Source organism: Hevea brasiliensis, chromosome 13 (genome assembly GCF_030052815.1).
Source record: "Hevea brasiliensis isolate MT/VB/25A 57/8 chromosome 13, ASM3005281v1, whole genome shotgun sequence".
NCBI lineage: Eukaryota > Viridiplantae > Streptophyta > Magnoliopsida > Malpighiales > Euphorbiaceae > Hevea > Hevea brasiliensis.
In genome coordinates, this window is record NC_079505.1 from 84,460,468 (window position 1) to 84,481,472 (window position 21,005).

General features: G+C 35.0%; 3 protein-coding genes across 6 annotated transcripts; 2 read left to right on the forward strand and 1 right to left on the reverse strand.

Annotated features, from left to right (window-relative positions):
- Positions 1–1,553, forward strand: LOC110671860 (uncharacterized). 2 transcript variants are annotated; one of them, XM_021834474.2, is made up of 3 exons: positions 1–869; positions 960–1,051; positions 1,199–1,553. In XM_021834474.2, the coding sequence occupies exons 1-3, from the start codon at positions 38–40 to the stop codon at positions 1,370–1,372; spliced, it is 1,098 nt and encodes a 365-aa protein (XP_021690166.2). In that variant the 5' UTR covers positions 1–37; the 3' UTR covers positions 1,373–1,553. The 2 variants fall into 2 exon arrangements, with proteins under 2 accessions (XP_021690166.2, XP_057988594.1); XM_058132611.1 differs by having other exon boundaries at positions 1–1,051.
- Positions 1,554–3,369: 1,816 nt separating this feature from the next.
- Positions 3,370–9,096, reverse strand: LOC110671879 (probable serine/threonine-protein kinase At1g54610). 2 transcript variants are annotated; one of them, XM_021834491.2, is made up of 7 exons: positions 8,416–9,092; positions 8,039–8,323; positions 5,907–6,224; positions 5,020–5,247; positions 4,663–4,763; positions 4,430–4,553; positions 3,370–3,957 (listed from the first exon to the last, which is right to left on the reverse strand). In XM_021834491.2, exons 1-7 carry the CDS (start codon positions 8,743–8,745, stop codon positions 3,607–3,609), a joined length of 1,737 nt encoding a protein of 578 aa, XP_021690183.1. In that variant the 5' UTR covers positions 8,746–9,092; the 3' UTR covers positions 3,370–3,606. The 2 variants fall into 2 exon arrangements, with proteins under 2 accessions (XP_021690183.1, XP_021690184.1); XM_021834492.2 differs by lacking the exon at positions 5,020–5,247 and having other exon boundaries at positions 8,416–9,096.
- Positions 9,097–12,284: 3,188 nt separating this feature from the next.
- On the forward strand, positions 12,285–15,047 carry LOC110671909 (proteasome subunit alpha type-4). Of its 2 annotated transcripts, XM_058132613.1 has the most exons (3): positions 12,285–12,479; positions 12,676–12,722; positions 13,954–15,047. In XM_058132613.1, exon 3 carries the CDS (start codon positions 13,965–13,967, stop codon positions 14,715–14,717), a length of 753 nt encoding a protein of 250 aa, XP_057988596.1. In that variant the 5' UTR covers positions 12,285–12,479; positions 12,676–12,722; positions 13,954–13,964; the 3' UTR covers positions 14,718–15,047. The 2 variants fall into 2 exon arrangements, with proteins under 2 accessions (XP_057988596.1, XP_021690224.1); XM_021834532.2 differs by lacking the exon at positions 12,676–12,722 and having other exon boundaries at positions 12,290–12,479.
- Positions 15,048–21,005: the final 5,958 nt, after the last annotated feature.

Sequence of the window (21,005 nt, forward strand, 5' to 3'; positions counted from 1 at the left end):
CGAAAAACAGACAGTTTACACCATAACCCAGCACTCCATGGCTAAGCTAGCTAACTGCCTTTCAACCCCCTTTTTTTTTTCCTTTCAAATTCTCAACTCTCACCTCCAAATTCTCTCATCTCATTCTTACACATTTCTATCCCTCTTCTTCTTTCCATCTCCCTCTTCCTTTTGCATCAATATGGGTTGTTCCGGATCAAAATTCGACTCTAAAGCAGAATCTGTGCCCACCAGGCTGAGGCCGCTTCTGCGTCGGAAGTTTGAGGAGATGAGAAGACGGAAACATGGACTTTCTTTGAAAGATGACGGCTCAGCCACCCTTTCCAAGAAAGAGCTGCTCAAGTTTGGTGTATCTGACGACGATAATTCCTCTCAGCCTCAGGACGTTGATCATAAGAGCATTTCTTCTCAAGAGGATCATGGCCTCAAGGTGGTTCCTCCTCCGGAGTCTGTTGAAACTGCACCTAAGAATAAGATGGATCCTAATAAGGTTGTAGAAACGGCACCATTGCCGCCAGCGAAACCATCTAAAGATGTGGAGCATGATCAGAAGGCTGTGGAAGTACCATCCCCAGCAGGGTCTCCAAAGGAGTCTGACGAATCAAAGAAACAGAAAAATATCCAACAAGATTGTAAAGATGAAGATAAAGAGGAGGGAGCTGAAGTCAAGGCAGTGGAGGCAATGCCCGGCGTAGCAGAGATGCAAGAAACAAAAACAACCGGAGATGAGAATGGAGAAGAAACGGAAGAAGAGGAAGAGAATGGAAGGCTCGGCAGCTTGACTCAAGAATGTAACTGTCCTGGATCCCCGAGTTTCAGGGTTTTTTTTATCGAATCACTGGACAATATCAAGGAAGATGATGGCATTGGTAAGTATCTTCAAAACCAAAAGAAGATTTCTGCATTTAAAGGGTTAATTAATTTGTTGGCAATATTAATGGTGACTCTGGTTCTTGCAGATAAGGATGATGATGATGATGATGACTCGGACAAAAAATCACAGTGCGAGGTCTGCCCCTCGGCCATTGAATCCACGGATAATTCTGAAGCGGTATGTGTCTATGGTTATGACCCATCTACTAGGAAATGTCTTAAATAATTTAATAATGGAAATAAATTTCCTTTTTACTCATGAAATAATTTATGTAAAAGGAAAATTCTTTTTCAAACGAATGAACGTGGAAACTTCTGACGACAGGGTTCCGAGACCAAGACAAAGAAGAAAGCAAAGCGAAGGATCAGGTTAAGAAGGGTGATACCCAAGGGAAGGCCAGGAGCTGTAAGGAATCTGCTGAATGTTAAATCATGCTACAATCCAGCCTGCAGTGGCCACGATAATGGTCATCTACTTGACGAAAAAGCAGTCGCTTGATTTTATTAGACTTTTTTTTTTTGTTATAATCTTTTTCACTAGACAAGAGTCCCCTTCTTTTGCAAAAACATGGGAAGCCTTACGAATTGAAGGGTTCTTTGTCATATAATTAGTAATCCATGAATACTATTATGTTTCCCATGTAATTAGTCAGCAATGAAGAAATGCAAAATGTTTCTGCCTTTAAGCGTCTTCACCTAATCATAAGTCATAATGGCTATAATGGCATTATCTACTTGGAAAATTGCTGCGACGTTGCCAAAAAGCTTATAACAAATATGTAATGAGAATTCAACTAATTGAACAATGTGATTGATGCTTTTGATTTGCAGCTTCTTAATTCATGGTCATCAATCTTAATATGACTAACTGCTCTATTGATATTGTGAGACTCGAATAAGATAGCTCATTTCAATCTGTAAACTAATCCTCCATATCAATTGTGCTTATAAACATAACAGCATTTTGAAAATGAGAAAGATGCTTCATTGATTGATAAGAGTGTCTATATATACAAAAGCTAAAGAAGAATCTATAAGAAAAAAATCTGTTTCTCAGCTAACTAAATTACAACTGAAATTAATTAAGAAAAAAAGGCGGGAATTTTTGTTTCTTTGAACCCTTCTTATTGCGCTCCGTTTTGGTAACTTCAGCCCATCCTTTCCTTTCACCCTGCGCGCCGTTTCAATAATTCATCGCCAGCTTCTCGTCTCTCGCTCATGCGCACCGTTTGATTAAATAACTTAACGTCCCGCCTCTTAAAATAGTTTCCACTATTTTTATGCCCCAGTGCGCTTAATAATAACGCACCCCCAGAATGCACAGCACTCAGCACGTTTCAATTTGTTTATTGTGCTTTCCCAAGCCTTCCAAAGCTTGCAGTAATCATCAAATGCCATGAAAAAGAAATCCAGTAATTTCAGCTTATGGTATTTATCTACAACATTCAACTGCAAATCAAAGAGATTGTCTTCGTCATGCAGAGCTCACTCTCCTGGATCAGCCCATGTTCCATCTTCACTTCCTAATGAAATCCATACACTGCCAGCTTCTTCCCTCTCTTGACTTCCACTGATATCCAACCATGGGATGAAATTTCATGCAATTTCACTCCTTGATCCCTTGCCGCCTTCAATATATTCCAGAATTCAAACATTATTCGACCAATTTCATATGGTCTGTGAAAGGACTTCATGAAGAAAAAAAATGATGGTCCTTGAAGAAGCAGAGAGTTTTAAAAGTGAGCAAGCTAGTGAAGCGAGAGACTACTTGAAGAAGGTAAGTTGGCAATTTGCCAGGAAGGAGACAAAAAGTGGAAAAGTAACCGACTGAAAATGGCTTAAAGCTTAATTTAGTCACTTTATTTTTTTTTTTAATTCAACCCATAAATTTTAATTTAGTTTAAAAATTAATAAAATTAAAAAATTACACTTATTGATTTTTGAGTTTAAATCAAAAAATTTTATTCTAAAATTAAAAAACTAAACTTCTTATTTTTTATTTAAATCAAAAAATTTAACTTATAAATTTTAATTTTTTATTAAATTAAATTAAATTAAAATTTTTAAATTGATTTAGATAAAAAGTTGAAAAAATGACTAAATTAAACTTTTTCACTAAGTAGACATACTTCCGACTGAAAATATTAGTGCCGCAGTATGGGCAGCGTCAACCGGGGTTTTGGTGGATGTGCTGGAGTTAGTGTTGATGGACTCAAGAGTCAGAGGTTGGCGTTCTCGTAAAGTAACTGAATCTCTTATTTTCTGCCCTGACCAACTCTTCCGTTTGCCTAATGCATGCACGTTTCACGAAAATGATAAATTCAGTGCAAGAAAATCTGGGGCAGGAACCAAAAAAACAGGTACAAAACGCATTTCTTGTATTGAAAAAAGAAAGCTATTGCTAATAATTTTAATCTGGGACTAATCATTTTGTTTCTCGCGAAAACAATTAGAGCAAAAGCTTTCCCTCCAGAGGCAAACCACTTCCGTTCTCAATTAAGGAAGCAATCTCTTCTTCCAAAAACTGTATAAGAATAGTGAGATTTCACTTGCAGATTATACACGGCCACTGGGGCTTCTGTTATGGGGATTATACACCAAATACTTATATGATGAGGTATATAATATAATAAATGGAAACAATAATTAAAAAGGAAAAACAAAAAAGCATTGAAGCCCCAAGATGAAAATTGCCCACCTAAATTCAAAAAACAGCGCAACTCGTTAATCTCTCTACCTGCGCCTGCCAAAAACCTCAGATTTACCCTTGAATAATAGATCCATGGATAGTCCTACTGTGGATGGATTAAACGGGCGCATAAACTTCCGAGAGGGAGCCATCTGGGGGTCTTCCTTATTGGTTTTCTTCCTCCTGGAAGGGCCCCCACTGGCTCCAGCGCTTTTAATGGATGCAGATGACTTTGAAGTGAATATCGATGAGTTGAAAGAAGAATCAGGTGCACCAAATGATACAGGGGCTTTATGTGATGCATCTATACGATGCCCAACTGCTGCATCCTGATGAGGAGGTGGAAATTTTTCACTCTTGCTCTTAGCATTTGCTTGTGTCATGACTCTCAATCTCTGGAAATTATTTAAAAAAATATGAGATAAGAATTTCAGGTCAAAAATTACATTGGAAAACCACCAATAGAGTAAGAAATGTAACATGACCAGTTGACAAATCTATATGGTTGATTCATTAACTATTAACCTAAAGATAACGCAGTTTAAAGTTTAGTTTGACCAGATATAGAAACCATCCGACCACATTTTGTAATGACAGTGAAAGAGTTGTTACTTTATAGATTACAGAACCCAGATAAAAGAAATGTCAAAAGACCAGCATTCCTATTGATGGTGATAAAAGAACCTAAAGTCTAAAGAGTACACTAATTCAACAGAATACTATTCAACTTTCCATTGGTCAATGAAATAAATGAGACAAAGATGGATTGGTTCAGTTGGGTTAAATCTCCACTATCATCTTGCACAATAATTTAACTAAACTGAAAATAAAATAATTTATCAACAAAAAGAAAAGTCTTTTACATACATCTAAGTTTGATGGATTCTCTGCATTGGCTTCGGGTGCTGGAATTGCCCTGCCTACCCGATCACGAATTCTAACTCTTCTAGCACCATCAACAACATTTGCTTTTCCACTAAGGCCTCTTTGCCTGATAAATAAATTTGATAATTATCAGTGGTAGGAAAAATAGTCAAGACTGGCACAAAACAAATTCAGAAGGTATGAAGAAAAATAAATAAATAAATAAAAGAGCAAACCTCCTTGCTTCCTCTTCTCTCAACTTCACATCCATTTCTTTGCTGGGAGGATACTTGGGCAAACTTGATGGCTCACAAGCATAAGGTTCAGTGGTAAAGAACTGTGGTCAGAAAACAATCTAGATGATTACACTTGCAAAATGTATTCAACATAATAGTTTGAGGAATATCTACACTAAGCCATTTGATTAAAGAACACAAAGACATGTTTAGAGACAAAACTTTCAAAGGACCACAATCAGTCGCAAGCACATGTCACAATCCTTGAGATATAATATCAAATATTAATTTGTGAAATTTTGCATGGTAAAGCTATCTTCAGATATATGTATATTTTTAAATGGACAATACACTTACTTCACTATTTAGAGCACTAGTGGCAGTGCCACGATTATCAGGGTCAACTGAAAGAAGAGTTTCGATTAAGGTCAGAGAACAAGGAGGGAAATCCTTGAAGGTTTCAGCTATACAGCTTTTGTATGGCTGCTGAGGTTTAAAAAGCGTTGCATTAGGCAGTTTTGATTTCTTCCAGTATTCCTCTGACGGGGAGCCACATAACTTAAATATCTTGTGCAGTTGTTCAACCTAAATGGGAATAGAAATGAAAGGCGAGTCAAAGGTGAAACTACCAATTATAAAACAACAACAAAAACAACAGCATCAATAGAAAGACAAACAGGATATAGAGTCAAATCAAATTAAATGCAATATAAATTTTAAAAACAACAGAAATACAATTTCATATGGCTAAAAGGTTTCCACGATTACATGAATGACTGGAGACGTTATATTTATTAGGCTCAGAACAAGGAGTTCCATGGCAATGTTCAACACTGGAATAGAATAACCTGTACGCAATTTATAATAATTTGATCCAATGTAAGTATGCTAGCCATTTTATAATTGTAGAACAAGCCAAAATCATTCAAAATTGTCTACGCTACCACCTTCCTTTTCCTCTGCCTCACCTAGCTGCATGTTTGAGAATGACTCATTATATTACATCAAAACCACAAGCCAATAAGCTCATCAATGTGATCATCTACATCTAATGAAGTGACTGTACTTTTCAATAAGCAAACATGAGACAGACCACAGATTTCAAAAAGCAGAATAGTCAGACTACAGACAATGTTTACGCACTCAAGACTTGTGTTGCAGTAAAATGCAACAGCATCATTTGAGCAAGCATAATAAATTTGAACAGAAATCATTAAGCATAATAAACAAGACCAAAACAATACCTCTGTTCGTCCTGGCATTATTGGCTTCCCAGCAAGTAGCTCTGCCAAAATACAGCCAGCACTCCAAAGGTCGACACCAACACCATAATAAGTAGCCCCAAGAAGAAGCTCAGGAGGACGGTACCAGAGGGTGACAACTCGACTGGTCATAGGAACCCTTCGCTGAGGGTCAAAGAAAGTAGCCAGCCCAAAATCAGCAATTTTTAGAACTCCTTCATTGTCAATAAGCAGATTGGAACCCTTGATATCACGGTGCAAGACACCTCGACTGTGGCAATGCTCAAGGCCACATAGAAGTTGTTTCATGTAGCATTTGACCTGGAAAGGAGAAGAAATCAAGAACAGTATCAGTCAATCAAATGATCTATTCTTGATCATGTTAAACTCAAGCACAGGCAATCAGCAAATCAGATAACATACCATAAAAAGGATTAACATGAAGAAGGTTGTTTTCTTTTCAGCAAGACGCAATTTACGGTCACAGATCTATACTCAGTTAAGCAATTCACTGGGGCAGATTTTTTTTTATATTTAAAAATCCCAAATGCAATGCACCAAAAAAAATCTCCCAAATGCAGTTCCATCAATCTTCCTACATATGCATTGAACCTAATATATTTTCCAGTGGAAAATAGGGGCACATGTTGTAGACAAAAGGTGGACTTCAATGGTAGATATAAATCATATCCAACAAGCATGGACTTATCATCACCTCCACACAAGTCTAGTACTGCAATTAATCTGTTGGAGCTAGGAAATGGAAATAACACTACTGGCAGATAAAATTTGTAGCAGGAAATTGATAGTTGCATGCAGTGATCACTTAATTCTTACAAACACAACTCCTGAAAGCTTCCTGTGCTGCTTATAAAACTTCACAAGGACATTTTTTAAAAAATTATTAAAACCAAAAAACTAAAAATCAGGTAAGCAAATAAGCAATCACAATTCTGTTCATCAGAACCAAAAAATGGTTACATTTTTAATTAAAATGAATGAGAAAATGAAAAATTAACTTGACTGAGAAAGAATATATTTCATATCCTTGTGTAATAAAAATTCAACTTTTCAATCAAAATCAGAACAAAGAATTAAGAATTGATGGAGTTAGAAGGTGTTTTCTACCAAAAATCATGCATAAGTTTGCATCAGTCTACTTCGGATGGATGGCTAAAGAGAAGAACAAAAATAAATATTCTATCATATGTAATTCCAATAGCAAAAGAAATCACAAACATATTTTGCATGGAAAATTCTAGAGTTCTTCAGGATTAGTAGTTTACAGTTTTGCATTAGCACTCTCTGAATGACAAGTGAATGAATATATATGCTTATGCTTTTTTTTTTTTTTTTTTGTGTGTTGAGATGTATGCTTATGTTTACCCTTCTATTTATCTTTCAGAAATGAAAAAGGCTAAACCTTAGCAAAATGAATACAATATTAATTCTATTCAGATGACAAAAAGTAATACCTTTAAGTTTAACTTCTTTATCTTTCTACACATATTCAATAACCTCTTTTTCTTTCTACAAATATTCAATAAAAAGAAAAATGATTTGCAAAGGCTAGTGAGAAAGAAAGAGGGGTTACAATTTTTATAATATAACTAAGCAATAGGGGCACAAAAGGAGTGGCTCCAATGCTATTATTATCCACATGTTGTGATGTAGGCTATGAAATTTCTATGAATTTTCAGGCCCAAAATAATACAAAACATCATGTGCTCCTATGAAAGCACGTACGCCATAGCACCACTAAAAACACAAAATTGGTATACAAACTACAAGGCGTGGGGCCCATTGGCCTTGGAGAGGTCTTATAGTAACATCAAAACTCTCTCGTCTCAACAAGAACAAAAAAAAAAAAAAAAAAAGACATAGCCACATAACCTGAAAAGGCGTAGCCAGAGCCACACAACCTGAAAAGGCCTAGCTGGGCAAACAAGAGTAAAATGCACTAAACATCCAAAAGCTAGAAACAACCCTGAAAAGCAAATGCCCAAAGGCATACACACCACCAAACTAACCCCCACATATACCATTAAAAGTTCTACCTTACTCAACAAACACCAATTAAATCAAAACTACCAGCGAGAAAATATATTTAATCCATCAATTAGTTAAAAATGTACCTGAGCCTCAGTAAACTTGACTTCATGGCGAGCTGCTAGCCCAGCGAGATCATGGTCCATGTATTCAAACACCAAATAAAGGCTACATGACATTCTTGAGGTAACCAAACCCTCAAGCTTAAGCACATTGGGGTGATCTAATCTCCTCAAAACAAGAATCTCTCTTGCCATGAATTTTACACTCTCCGGCTCTAAATTATCAAACCTTACTTTCTTCAAAGCTACTATTTTTCCTGTTATGAGATCCCTCGCTTTATATACATTGCTATATGTTCCTTGGCCAATCTAATCAAAGTAATATAATAACAATTATCAATGTTAATGACACTGTTAAAAAAAAATGATTAGCTTTTTTTCCTCTACATTTTTTGGGTTACCTTATCAAGCTTCTCGAAGGTGTTTGCCCGGCGAGGAGTCCAGTCACCGATTGCATCACCGGCGACCGCCATTAACCACGAAGGCCAACCTTGCTGGTTCCTCAGGAAAGGCTCCGGGCGTGGCCGCCGACGCTCTGCCGTGGGAACATCCGCCTGGAAATCACCCGAGTGTCTTGTCTTTTGCCTCTGCTTTACCTCCTTCTTATCCCTGACAGCGTTTACAGCCTCAGTAACGGTGACGGAAGGTTGGTCGGAGCTCCGGCCACAGTTGGGAGATCCGGCAATGCTCCGGCGCTGCCCGGACGCCGTCTTGCCGATGACGCAGCCCATTTTTCAGGCGTTTGAGAGATGCGCATACATAGGAGCAGATAGATGAGTAGTATTCCGGCGGGAACAAAGGGATAACTGATCCTTTGGTGGAGCTTGCGGTTGAAACAACAGCGTCGAGGACAAATGAATGAAACAAAGAAAAAAACCCGCGAGGCAGAAAGAGATGGCTGCTTAACGGAGAGTGCACGAAACAAGAACGCAGATATATAGTTGGCTCGATGGGATTAGACTTTTATTAGCGGCAAAGTTTTCAGAGAGAGAATTTTAGCCCGCGAAGGATGCATAGGTAGCTCAGTCTTTGTTGAGTGAGTCACTAAGGAGAGGATGATATTGTGTAGGCTTTGGGTTTAGGAGAGGAGGCATTGAGTTATATAATAATAACAAGATTGCCACACAGATTAAATTTTACAAGTTACGTCATTGGGTGAGTTACTTGAAAAGTCAAACAAAAAATGGAGTAAAAAAGGGTACTTTCGGGGTTAAGGACACTGCCCTCGTCTTCCTTTCCCTTGCTCCTCCACAGATCACAGTTAAATAAAAAGGCAATGGAAGGGTAGGGTAGAGTCTTAAAAAGGATGGGGCCTTCAAGCAGCATTCGGTCTCCCCGGCCTAAAGTACCACTCTCGGGGTCTGGCCCTTTGGCTATGGCATCTTTCCTAACACAGAAATTGGGGTCTTCTTGTGGGCTGGTATTAGATATGCCACCCACCATATTGAGACCTTTGGATATTTTGTTATTAAATGCAATCCAATAACAAATTTAATTGCTAATTGCATTTTTATTTCACTTATATTAGTGTCGGTGTTAATGAGCAATAAACCTAATTTTTTCTTTTTAAATATTCATGTACTATCTTACTAAAAATGTTGATTATGGTAAATATAAATTCGAATTTATGGTAAGCCTACTTAAAATTAAATTAAATTAAATTAAATTAAAATTTTCTTTACCCTTTAGGCATTCAAACTATTACACAAAGTTTTATTGCACGTAACTAAATTGTACTTGTTACCATTTGCATTAATTTCATGTATTGATATTTCCTGCTCATTTATTAGGGACCACAAGCTTTTAAGCAAAATTTTCTATCCAACGCAAAATAAAAAGCTTCAGTCAGAGAGTCAGAGGCGATTCCACCTACCGTACGCCTTCTCATTCAAATGAGCCAACCCTTTTATACATTTACAAACCTATCAATTTCATTAACTTGATTAATTAATTGAAGTCTTAATACGCTGTTGTGCACGTAATTAATTAAGATACGAGACGAAGATGCGTGCCTCTCCTCCTTAGCAATGGATAAATTCTCAAGGTAAAGATTATGATACTTTACTTGAACTTACTGTAAGGAAGCTTAAAATCACAAGCAAATTGGTAATAAGTGTATATAGAGTGGGGGCAAGTTTGTATTTTTAAGCCAAAAGAAAGCACAGTATTAAAAAAAAAAAAAAAATTGGAGAGTCCATGGTCCAAGGGAAGAATGAGGAATTTGAGGAAATTTACAAAGGTGGTGAGGTAATATTGGGATGAAATAGAAAGAAATGAGGGTGACCTGCGAAGAATGATGAAGATGGAGAGCTTGATTTTAGGTCGCTCGTCAATGTGTCAAAGCTTTCAAACACGCTAGTTTGAACGTGTTGAATGTGCAATCCGGTTACCATTTATTCAATGCCCTCCTTCAACTACTCACAAATATGAAATATTTTATCCTTTCACTTATCATTCGGTAGGTTCTAATCATTCTAAATATTAATTATTCATTTAATAATAATAATACTTAAGTATCTATCTCACATAAGAGAAAAATAAATTCAATTTATTATATATATTATTTAGAAAATTTATATTTTGATCATTGAGTTTTATCCTATATTATATTTAATCTCTGAATTTTGAGAAATTAATTATTTAATTTTTAAAATTTTGTACTATATTACACTTTAGTATTTAAAATTTGAAAAATAATTATTTAGTCACTTTAATTTTAATATACAAAATGTAATACCCCTAATTTTTAAATTTATTATTTTTGGGTAAATATTGATATTTTTATTTTATTTAAATTTTAGGAAATTATTTGAAATTTTTCGAATTTTAGAAATCGAGTTCGATTTTTCGAAGATAAAAACTTTGATGATTTTTAAAAATTAATTTAAAGACCACGTGGCAAAATAAAAAAAATATATTTGAAGTCTATGAATTTTTTTGAGTTTTCTAGAATTTTTTTCAGAATTTTTGGGCCTCATTTTCGATCCCAATGCAGAGTAAAAATTCAAAATTTTGTATCCTGAATCGAATCTGAATGGATTGGACCGGTCGAATCGGACCGGCATTTCTTCTTCCTTTTTCTTCTCCCTGAGCACGTCCCGACCTTCTCTCTCTTTCTCCGGTTTTCTCTCTCCTCCCACCCATTGCCCACCGCCTCTCCGCCACCCACCCACCGCGCACCTGCTACCACCCGGTGGCGGTCGCGCTGGAGCGCCCATAGCGTCACCGAGCGACGCGACACGCAAGAGCATTGCTTAGTCTTCCTGGCCAAAATCCGGCCGATCCGACTACCATTTGGGCCGGGTCTTGTGTTTAAACCCATCTACTCCCTGAGAGCTTTCCATAGACACTAAGAACACTAAAATCCATCGAGCAGTTTGTCTAATTTTTGCCCATTTTAACTTTTGGGCTAGATTTATATGAATTAAAGTGTGATATAGTATAAAATTTAAAGGTTACATAATTTATTTTTAAAAATATAAAAATTAAAATATAATATAATACAAAACCTAATGACTAAATAATTAATTTCTTAAAATCCATAAGCTAAAGTATAATGTAGAATAAAATTTAAAAGACAAATTGTAAATTTTCTAAATTTTTTTTATAATTAACTTATATCACTGAGGTTTGAATTCAATATCTCACAATATTTAAATTATTAAGTTGAAACCGATTGATCATGTCTTAAACATTTTTTATTTGCCTTTTATAAGTTTTTATAAAATATTTATATATAATGTAAAATATTATTATATGAATAAAAAAACAAATTTTAGTGATAAAAAGATGAAAATGGAAAAGATATCATAAAAATTACTTTATCCAAACTTATTTTAAAATAAATTAAAATTTATTTTTAATTATTTAAATCCATTTTAAAAAATATCTAACTCATTTAATTTTATATATTTTAATTTAATTTTATTAAAAATTAATATTTTAAATGTTAATAATTCTATCAAATATTTAAATTGTATTTATTTAAAAAATAATATATATAACTATTATTGTAAAAAAATATATTTTATATTTAATTAATTATTTATATTAACGATTTTATATCTAATATATAAAATTTAAATTTGACATAAATAATATTTTTTAAAATTCAAATTCACTTTAAACTCAAACATATAATTCCTAACCCATCTTATTAAGATTAAACCAAGTTAGGTGCCTGTAAATACTCGATTTATGATACATTTGAGAATGAATGAAAAATTGTCTTGGGGCTGATTTGCATTTTGTTAAAATATTAGCGCAAAATTTATGCAAAATATGAAGAGTAACGGTCAGACGGCGTCGTTGCAAAGCCCTTTCTCCAGTTCCACTCTCCGATCGAAAACTTGGCCAAAAAGACAGAAAAGGATCAAAAATAGCTTTGCCAGTCTCTGAATAATCACTCACTCAATTTCTCTATCGCTCGCAGCTTCATACGCAAGCCAGTCTCTCAAAACGTCAGGTAAAGCATTACCTCTGTCTCCATATCACTTGGTTTACTTTAATTGATGAAATTATATATTCCACCAAACTCTTAATAATTCTCCCCTTTTTCCTTTAATCTCAAATGCAATCTGAATATCAATACTTTGAATTCAGTAGTCCATGCTTTTCTTTTTCTCTTTTTGAGTGTGATGTTGTTTGCATTTGGCTTGTAGGTTTTATTGCGAGTAGATCATGTGGACTAACCCTAGATTTCTTCTTAGTCAGTTCTAAAACCTTAAAAACGATTTTCTTACGAATCCTTAAGAGAGCATTGCATAGATCATTGGCGTAATTGTTTAATTTATTTAGGATTGTTTCCTTGTTTTGGAAAGCCGAAAAGACGGGATTCTTCATTTCCAAGCCAAACTACGTTGTTTGTTTGGAACAAATGAATACCATGAAATTACAATGCAAGTTGCAAATATTTCTGGGTCTGATTGGAAATGATTCTGTTTTCCACGAAGAGTTTACTTTATAAAGTTTATAAAGCACGTAATCAGCTATCTGTCTTATCTGATTTTTCATATCCTGGAATTTCTTCGAGCCACTGAAGATTCTTCTTATCTTATGATCATGTGTTGAAACCGATTTGGTACATCTTTTTTACTGTTTACCTGGACTAATTCTCGGTTGCAGTCACAAATGCTTTGCTCTGGTTATAAGAAAACTCTCTTAAAGCTACAGAATCATTCTCCTATTTGTTTCGTTGACCTACCATGAGAAAGTAGAATCATCTAATGGGATGGTTCTAGTTATCTAGCATATACACTGAATTTACAGGTGTCATATATAATAACTACTGATAGTAACTGATATTGAGTCATATAATGTACTAATCCTTGCCAATTATATTAGTAGTGCACTATGAAATTGTTCATCAACTAACTTGGTTTTCAATTTATAAAGTTTGCTTTAAGCTGATTTTAACATCTAGAAAATTTTATGGTGGTTTCCTACACAATATTGCACATCTATTGTGCTTATGAGTCTCCAGTGCTTTAAAATGCTAAAGTTGGTTCACTAATGCAATCATTTTATTAGGAGTGGTTTCATGGTTGAAAATTCTTGCTTCTCAAGTGATAACCTATTAAGTCCTTTTTTAAAAAGCTAAATTCTCATAATTGTTGCAATTACCTGATTTAAATTCTGCAAGTTGCTTTTATGATGATAAATAATAGAGCATACATGATTATGGTGTTCTAACATGTGCAGTGAACATCTACTATTATCTTTTGTTGGCTTGGCATGATTATTCATTAACAGCATTGAATTGTTAGTTGCATACTGAAAATGCTTAGATTTTCACCCTGAAAGAAAAGATGTCCATTTTATCCATTGCGTACGATGATCCCATTATATTTCTATGATCATTTTGAAACGTGTCATCTGTGTTTGTGTGCATATGTTATCATATCTTCTATAGGTCACTTGACTATTTGCTTTATCTTTAGTGTGATATAAAATGTCTCGAAGATATGATAGCCGCACAACAATCTTCTCCCCTGAAGGTCGTCTATACCAAGTAGAGTATGCAATGGAGGCCATTGGAAATGCAGGAACTGCAATTGGGATATTGTCTAAAGAGGGGGTTGTCTTGGTTGGTGAAAAGAAGGTGACTTCTAAACTTCTTCAGACTTCAACATCAACTGAGAAGATGTACAAGATTGATGACCATGTAGCTTGTGCTGTGGCTGGCATAATGTCTGATGCCAACATCCTTATCAACATGGCTAGAGTTCAAGCCCAGCGCTATACTTATGCCTACCAGGAGCCAATGCCTGTTGAACAGCTTGTGCAATCTCTTTGTGATACCAAGCAAGGTTACACGCAGTTTGGTGGGCTCCGCCCATTTGGTGTCTCATTTCTCTTTGCAGGTTGGGATAAAAATTTTGGTTTCCAGCTTTTCATGAGTGATCCTAGTGGAAACTATGGTGGTTGGAAGGCTGCAGCCATTGGAGCAAACAACCAGGCAGCACAGTCAATGTTGAAGCAGGACTACAAGGATGATATTACAAGAGAAGAGGCAGTTCAGCTGGCACTAAAGGTGCTCAGCAAGACAATGGATAGTACCAGTCTTACTTCTGATAAGCTTGAATTGGCTGAGGTCTTCGTCCTCCCCTCTGGAGAAGTGAAGTACCAGGTTCGTTCACCAGACTCCTTGAGCAAGTTATTAGTGAAGTTTGGAGTGACTCAAGCTCCTGCTGAGGCTTCTTAAGTTACTGCACTTTTATTTTAGATGTTGTTTTGAGGAGTAATTTGGCATATGTATGTCAAATTATGTGCTTGATGCAACTTTTTCCAAAAGATATTATTTGCCTTAATGGACCATATTAATATTTATGCCCGTGTGTTGGACTTGGTGTATAAGGATCATTCTTGTTGATATCTAGATCTGAAGGCATTTCTGTGGAGCAAATGGTATTTCTTAGGCAGTTGCTCTCTTCTTTGAGTTCATCCTTTAGTTCACTTTGAGAATTGAGTAATGTTTTTACTAATTTACTCGTATTTTAGCTGCATTTGGTAATTTCACTAAAAATTCCTGTCATTTTGGTATGCGTTGCATGTACATTTACTTTTACTTTTCTGCATTTAAGATCAATAGCGTACTTAAAAATCAAACACGTTTTATCGCTTTCGAGTATGCCTTGGAATTTTTTCACATTATATTGTTACACACATGGATGACAACAGTGCTTTGACATTGAATTATCGAGAGTTAATAATTTTAGCCTAGAGATGCTCTTAGTTTTTAATTTTAAGAAATTACTTTTTTTTTTCTTATTATTACAGCTTTTGCTCAACAAAATTTGGAGGAAAGGGTTTGGGTGGTTATTATAGAAAAGGATGAGAACATTGTGTGGTTGAAAAGTCTACACTGTGTTTTTTTGTTTCTCCTTTGATTTGATGAGCCCCCCTTTTTTGTGAAAAGATAATATGGGATTCTGTAACTCCTAAATTGAAGATGTGTCAAGAAAGGGGTGCAGAAAACAAATAGGGCTTAAATTTTAGGATAAATTACAATTTAGTTCTTGAGATTTGATTAAACCTATAACTTAGTACCTATAGTTTTATAACCAAGTAATTTAGTTTTAGACATTTTAATAAACCTATAAGTTAATCTATATCGTTAAAATTTCAGTTAAGTTACTATTAATTGTAAAAATGATGAAAATATTCTTTAACTCTATTTTGAAATTGAAAATAATTTAGTCTTAGAAATTTTTTTTTATTAATAATTTAGTTCTTATATTTTTTGTCCTTAAAAATTTTAATTATTTACCAAATCATTCATATATTCTACAAATTGATGCTTAAATATTATAATTATTTACAAATAAACACTTATAATTTTGTAAAATTTTATTTCTCATTATTATTTTGATAATATATATGTCACGACCCAACCTATAGGCCGAGCCGGCACTAGGATTTAGGCCAGCCTAAAGCCTTCGAAGCCCGTAATAAGCCTAACTATTTCTTAACCCAACTCTAAAGCCCATTGGACCCAATTTCAAGAATTCAACCGGATAGAGTCCAGTCATAAAGTGGACATTTCAACGGGGAGTTTTTGACTCACCCGACCTATAAACACTATATATAATCAACTGGGGAGCTAAGCTCACCCTCCATATACTCAATGTCATAAAAATAAATGGGAGCTCACCTCCCTCATCCAACATGATAATTATATTATAAACCCAAATCAAATAAATATTTATAATACATGCGGAAATTCTAGAAGTTAATAGAATTACACAAACATTAATAAAACAACCTGCGAAGGAGAAAAGTAGGTTAACCACAACAAAAATCCTCCTGTGGTCTGAAAAATAATGAATAAGAGTGAGCGTTCGACTCAGAGAGTAAAATATTAATTTTAACCATAATCTCTATAACTATCTAAAGCTAATGCACCCTGTAGAATGAAATGCAACATCAGCAATATTTTCACATCATAACAGCAAAAAGATAATTTGGAACACTCAATGTCAAATCATAAATATATGGGAGTTGATCCCCTATACAGCTTTCTTAAATCCAACCTGTGCCAGCGAAGAACTCAAGCCGGACTTTCGTTTAATAAACCAAATTGGGGTCCCAGCGAAGAACTCAAGTCATGTCTACCCCGAAGGACCGGGTCTCAGCGAAGATCTCAAGCTGTGTCTACCCGTACTGTCCATAGCCAACACTATACCACACACACGCCAACGCACGCACACTGCTCCAAATTACCACAACAACATCCATGGCACTTTAACAATTGTGAATGCAACATAAAACGTGCATAGAGTTTAACTACATAGATATTTACATATAAGTGATGCGTGGGCATGCTTGAACATATAATAATATCGAAATTACAATTAAAATTAATATTTTACTCACAGACTTGACAGCAGTCACTGTGGCGACTGGGCGGAGGAAGAAGACTGTCCCGGCTCACCTGACAATTTTATTACAATCATTTAATAAATTTGACTCAATACAAACTAAGAAAAAGACCAAAGACGTCATACGTCGTGCCGAAAATCCGACAGAGTCTCTCCTATACCTAGGACCTACCCAACCTGCAAATGAGTTTAAAACACACTTCTATATCCACCAACCATACACCCACAACTCAATCATATCACACAGCCCCTCCTGGGCCTATCCAAACAGTTATCAATCACAATATGTAAAATTACAGTTTAGTCCTTATAATTGACCACTTTTTTGCAAAAACTATCCAAATAAACTCTAAAAATTCTAAAACTTTGCCTCGCGGTCATTAGCAATATTACTAGGCTAATGCAAAAAGAATCATAATTTTTTGAGCTACCACGAATATTTTATGGATTTTTAATCCCATTTAAGCACTAGAAAATTGCGAAAAAGCAAGGTTCGGGTTTACCTATACCGATTTCGACTCCGGAAACGCGCTCGGAACGTCTGACAACGGTGGGGTAGCCAAAATCTCGATCCAATTCCAAAACTTTTTCGGTAGCCGGTCTGTCTGGCCGGAAATTCACACACCCGGACAACTATCGAATTTCCGCGAATTAAAGGTATCTACACGAAGCCCACAATACGGGGGTTAGTATAAAATTTTTACGGAATTTTCTAAGCTTATTTAATACTCGAAAAAATACTGCGAAGTTTCGTGAGACCCATCGAAAAACGGTGTCAAAAAATTTTGAAAATTATATTGCCGCGAAGCTCTCTACGTGTGGAGCGCTCTGGTACCTCGATTTTCTCGTGGGGTTCACGGTTTGCGAGAAATCTAGCCCGAAAGTTAAAATGGGCTAAAATTTTCCGGACAAAAATTGAACAAACAGCTCAATGGATTTTGGTATTCTTGGTGTCTATGGAAAGCTCTCAAGGTGTAGATGTTGTTTAACACAAGACCCGGCCCAATCGGTGGTCGGATCGGTCGAATTTCGGTCGGGAAGTCGAACGGCACGCACGGGTCGGGTGGTCTTCACGCGCGTTTTCCGGCTGCCTGGAGCGTCGGCCAGCCGTGGGGAGGTGGTGGGGGGGAGCGTCGGCGAGGTGGGGTGGTTGGGGAGGCGGCGCCGCGGCCTGGGGGTGAGGGAGGAGAGAGAAAACGAGAAGGGAATGAGAAGAGGTCGGGCGCGCGAGGGAGAAGAAGGAAGAAAAAGAAAAGGATCGGTCCGATTCAGTCTGATTCTATTTAGCCGGTTCGATTTAGGATATAAAATTTTAAATTTTTACTCAGTCTTGGGATCGAAAATGAGGCTCAAAATTTCTGAAAAAATTCTAGAAAACTCAGAAAAATTCATAGGCTCCAAATATATTTTTAGTTTTGTCACGTGGTCTTTAAATTAATTTTTAAAAATCATCAAAGTTTTGTATTTTTGGAAAATCAAACTCGATTTCGAAAATCCAAAAAATTTCAAAAAATTTCTTAAAATTTAAATAAAATTAAAATATTAATATTACTCACAAAATAATAAATTTAAAAATTTAGAGTATTACAATATATATATATATATATATATATATATATATATATATATATACAGAAAATAAAATATGAATTTTGACACAAATTGTTAGTAAAATAATACATGAGGGACTAAATTATTTTTAGATTAAAAATGGAGTTAAAGAAATTTTTGGTCGTTATTCTAAATTATGAGGAATTAATGGTGATTCTAATGATAGGGATTAATTTATAAGTCTATTAAAATGTTAAGAATTAAATTACGTAATTTTAAAACTATAAACATCAAGTTGTAAGTTTAATCCAGGGACTAAATTTTTTATAAAATAAAACATCAAGCATTAAAAAAAAAGATATTTTAGTAATTTTTATAAAATTAACAATAATTAACTTATGGATTTATTAAAAAGTTAAAGATTAAATTACTTAATTTTAAAATTATATTAAAATTAAGTTATAGGTTTAATCAAATCTCTATAACTAAATTCTAATTTTTTTTTTTTTTGGGTGGAGGAGACAAATGTAGCAAAAGATTCTTGGGGTGGGGTTATGCCCACTTTGCCAGTAATTTTCTAACTGGATTCTATAGATGTCATCTCTGATCCGTCCGTTTGCACGCACTTAGCTCGTATCACGCTGGCTGGGTCATAGCAGTTTGCAGCCACGTTAAGCAATTACTCCATGGAAAAATATCCAAAAGACTGAAAGTGCCTGTCTGTTCTCTTCTTCAATTTCCAGTATAAACACATATTGACACAGAGAAAGTTTATAATTGGAAAAATAGAAAGAAGACAAACTACATGAATAATGGTATGATGATGATGCACTCTCCCTTTTTCCATGAAGCTTGACACACTGAAATTGTAAACTTCTGATCAAAATAAAACATAATTTAAATAGGGTGAACTATCTTGAGGCCTGTAAAATTTGTCATTCTATTTACCAAATGATTCTCTTCCAGAAATTGCGATCTGGGAATAATTTTGACATGGCAATGATTACTGCATGTCACAATCAGGAACGATTAAGGGAATGATTTTGAGTTGGGGATCAACGTTAAGATTGGGAAAGAACTGAACTAGAAGAAGAATATGAAACAAATAGCACACTGAAAAAAAGAAATTTTGCCTGCGAGAAGGGTGAAAACTGGAATGTAATGCTCGAAAATGATGGGGAACTGATTAGATGAAGGTCACTTGTATATTATTTGTGTTTCGCGCTTACTAAAATATAATTCAATATGTGATTTTCAGATTCACCTTAAAAGTAATGAAAACAAAAGACTAAAAATTCTAAAATTGAATCAAAATCGAATTAAAATTTAATTAATATACTGTTTATTTTGTTTATTATTTATTAAATATTAACTTTATGTTATAAAATTATTATTCTTTTTTATAAATTAATATTAATGTATTAAATTAATAATAAGAAATAAGGTTATAGTGAGATTGGGGGAGAGAGAGAGAGAGAGAGAGAAAAGTCTAATAGAAAGAAAAGGCAGAGGCCATGATAAGGAAAGTCCAAGTTTGAGGGCACATAACAGTGAATCTGAGAATGAAGGGTACGGATTGAAACTCTGAATCTGCATTGGCTTAATAAATGATGAGTGGCCTCCTTCACCTTCACCTTTGTCTTCTCATTACTCCTTTCACTTGCACTTGCTACTGTCGTAAACCCAATTCAACAGCAACTGCCTCCCTGCTTTCCCTCCATTTACGTGCTTTTTTGTTCTCATCTTCACCATATTTTAACTTCGTTTCAAAAATCAATTATTCATGCGTCCAAATCTTGATGTGGGCAGGTAACAACTTCTACTTGTTCACTGACCTGGTCATTTATACTAGATAAGCGACAATGGTGTTTGGTTTGAATTTATACAATCAACATGACTGTCATAAACTCATAATAATGATGTGAATCTATCATCAATGTGAAAATTAGACGACCTGTTGTTCACTACAATTCAACTCAACAAAAGTCCAATCAAAATGGTTTGTCGTTTGCATTGAATTGTATTTAAGAATTTTTGCCATCCCTACCTTTGCGGCCTGTATTGCTAGCCATCCTCTGACTAATTCTATTTCCTTGTTGAAAAGGTAAAAGAATGTGAAATAATTAAACAATTCTTGCCCAAAATTTATGAAAACTAGGAAGAAAAGTATGCCGACAGGTCCTTTAAAATATATATTTATTTGGCAACAACCCATCCAGCCCCTTTAGAACTCAATTAAGTTCAATCCTCCAATTTAATTTAATTAAGCCTTTTTATTTTTCAGATTTGCTCAAGTGAATTTAATTCGAGTCAGGTGATACAGCACCTGTTACTGTTTAGTAAAAAAGGATTTGATCCTTCTAACTTAGCTCGTGAAATTGCACATAGGTAACACAAAAGAAAAATAAATAAATTGAGAGCATTTGGAAATGGGCATGCATTCCATGAAAGTTATTATCATAAGGAGATACAGCTTGTTTGACATTGAGTTTGAAAGACTGAAACTGTTTTTCTGAATAAAAGTATCATTTTATATACCGTTGAAAAAATAATTTGAAAAA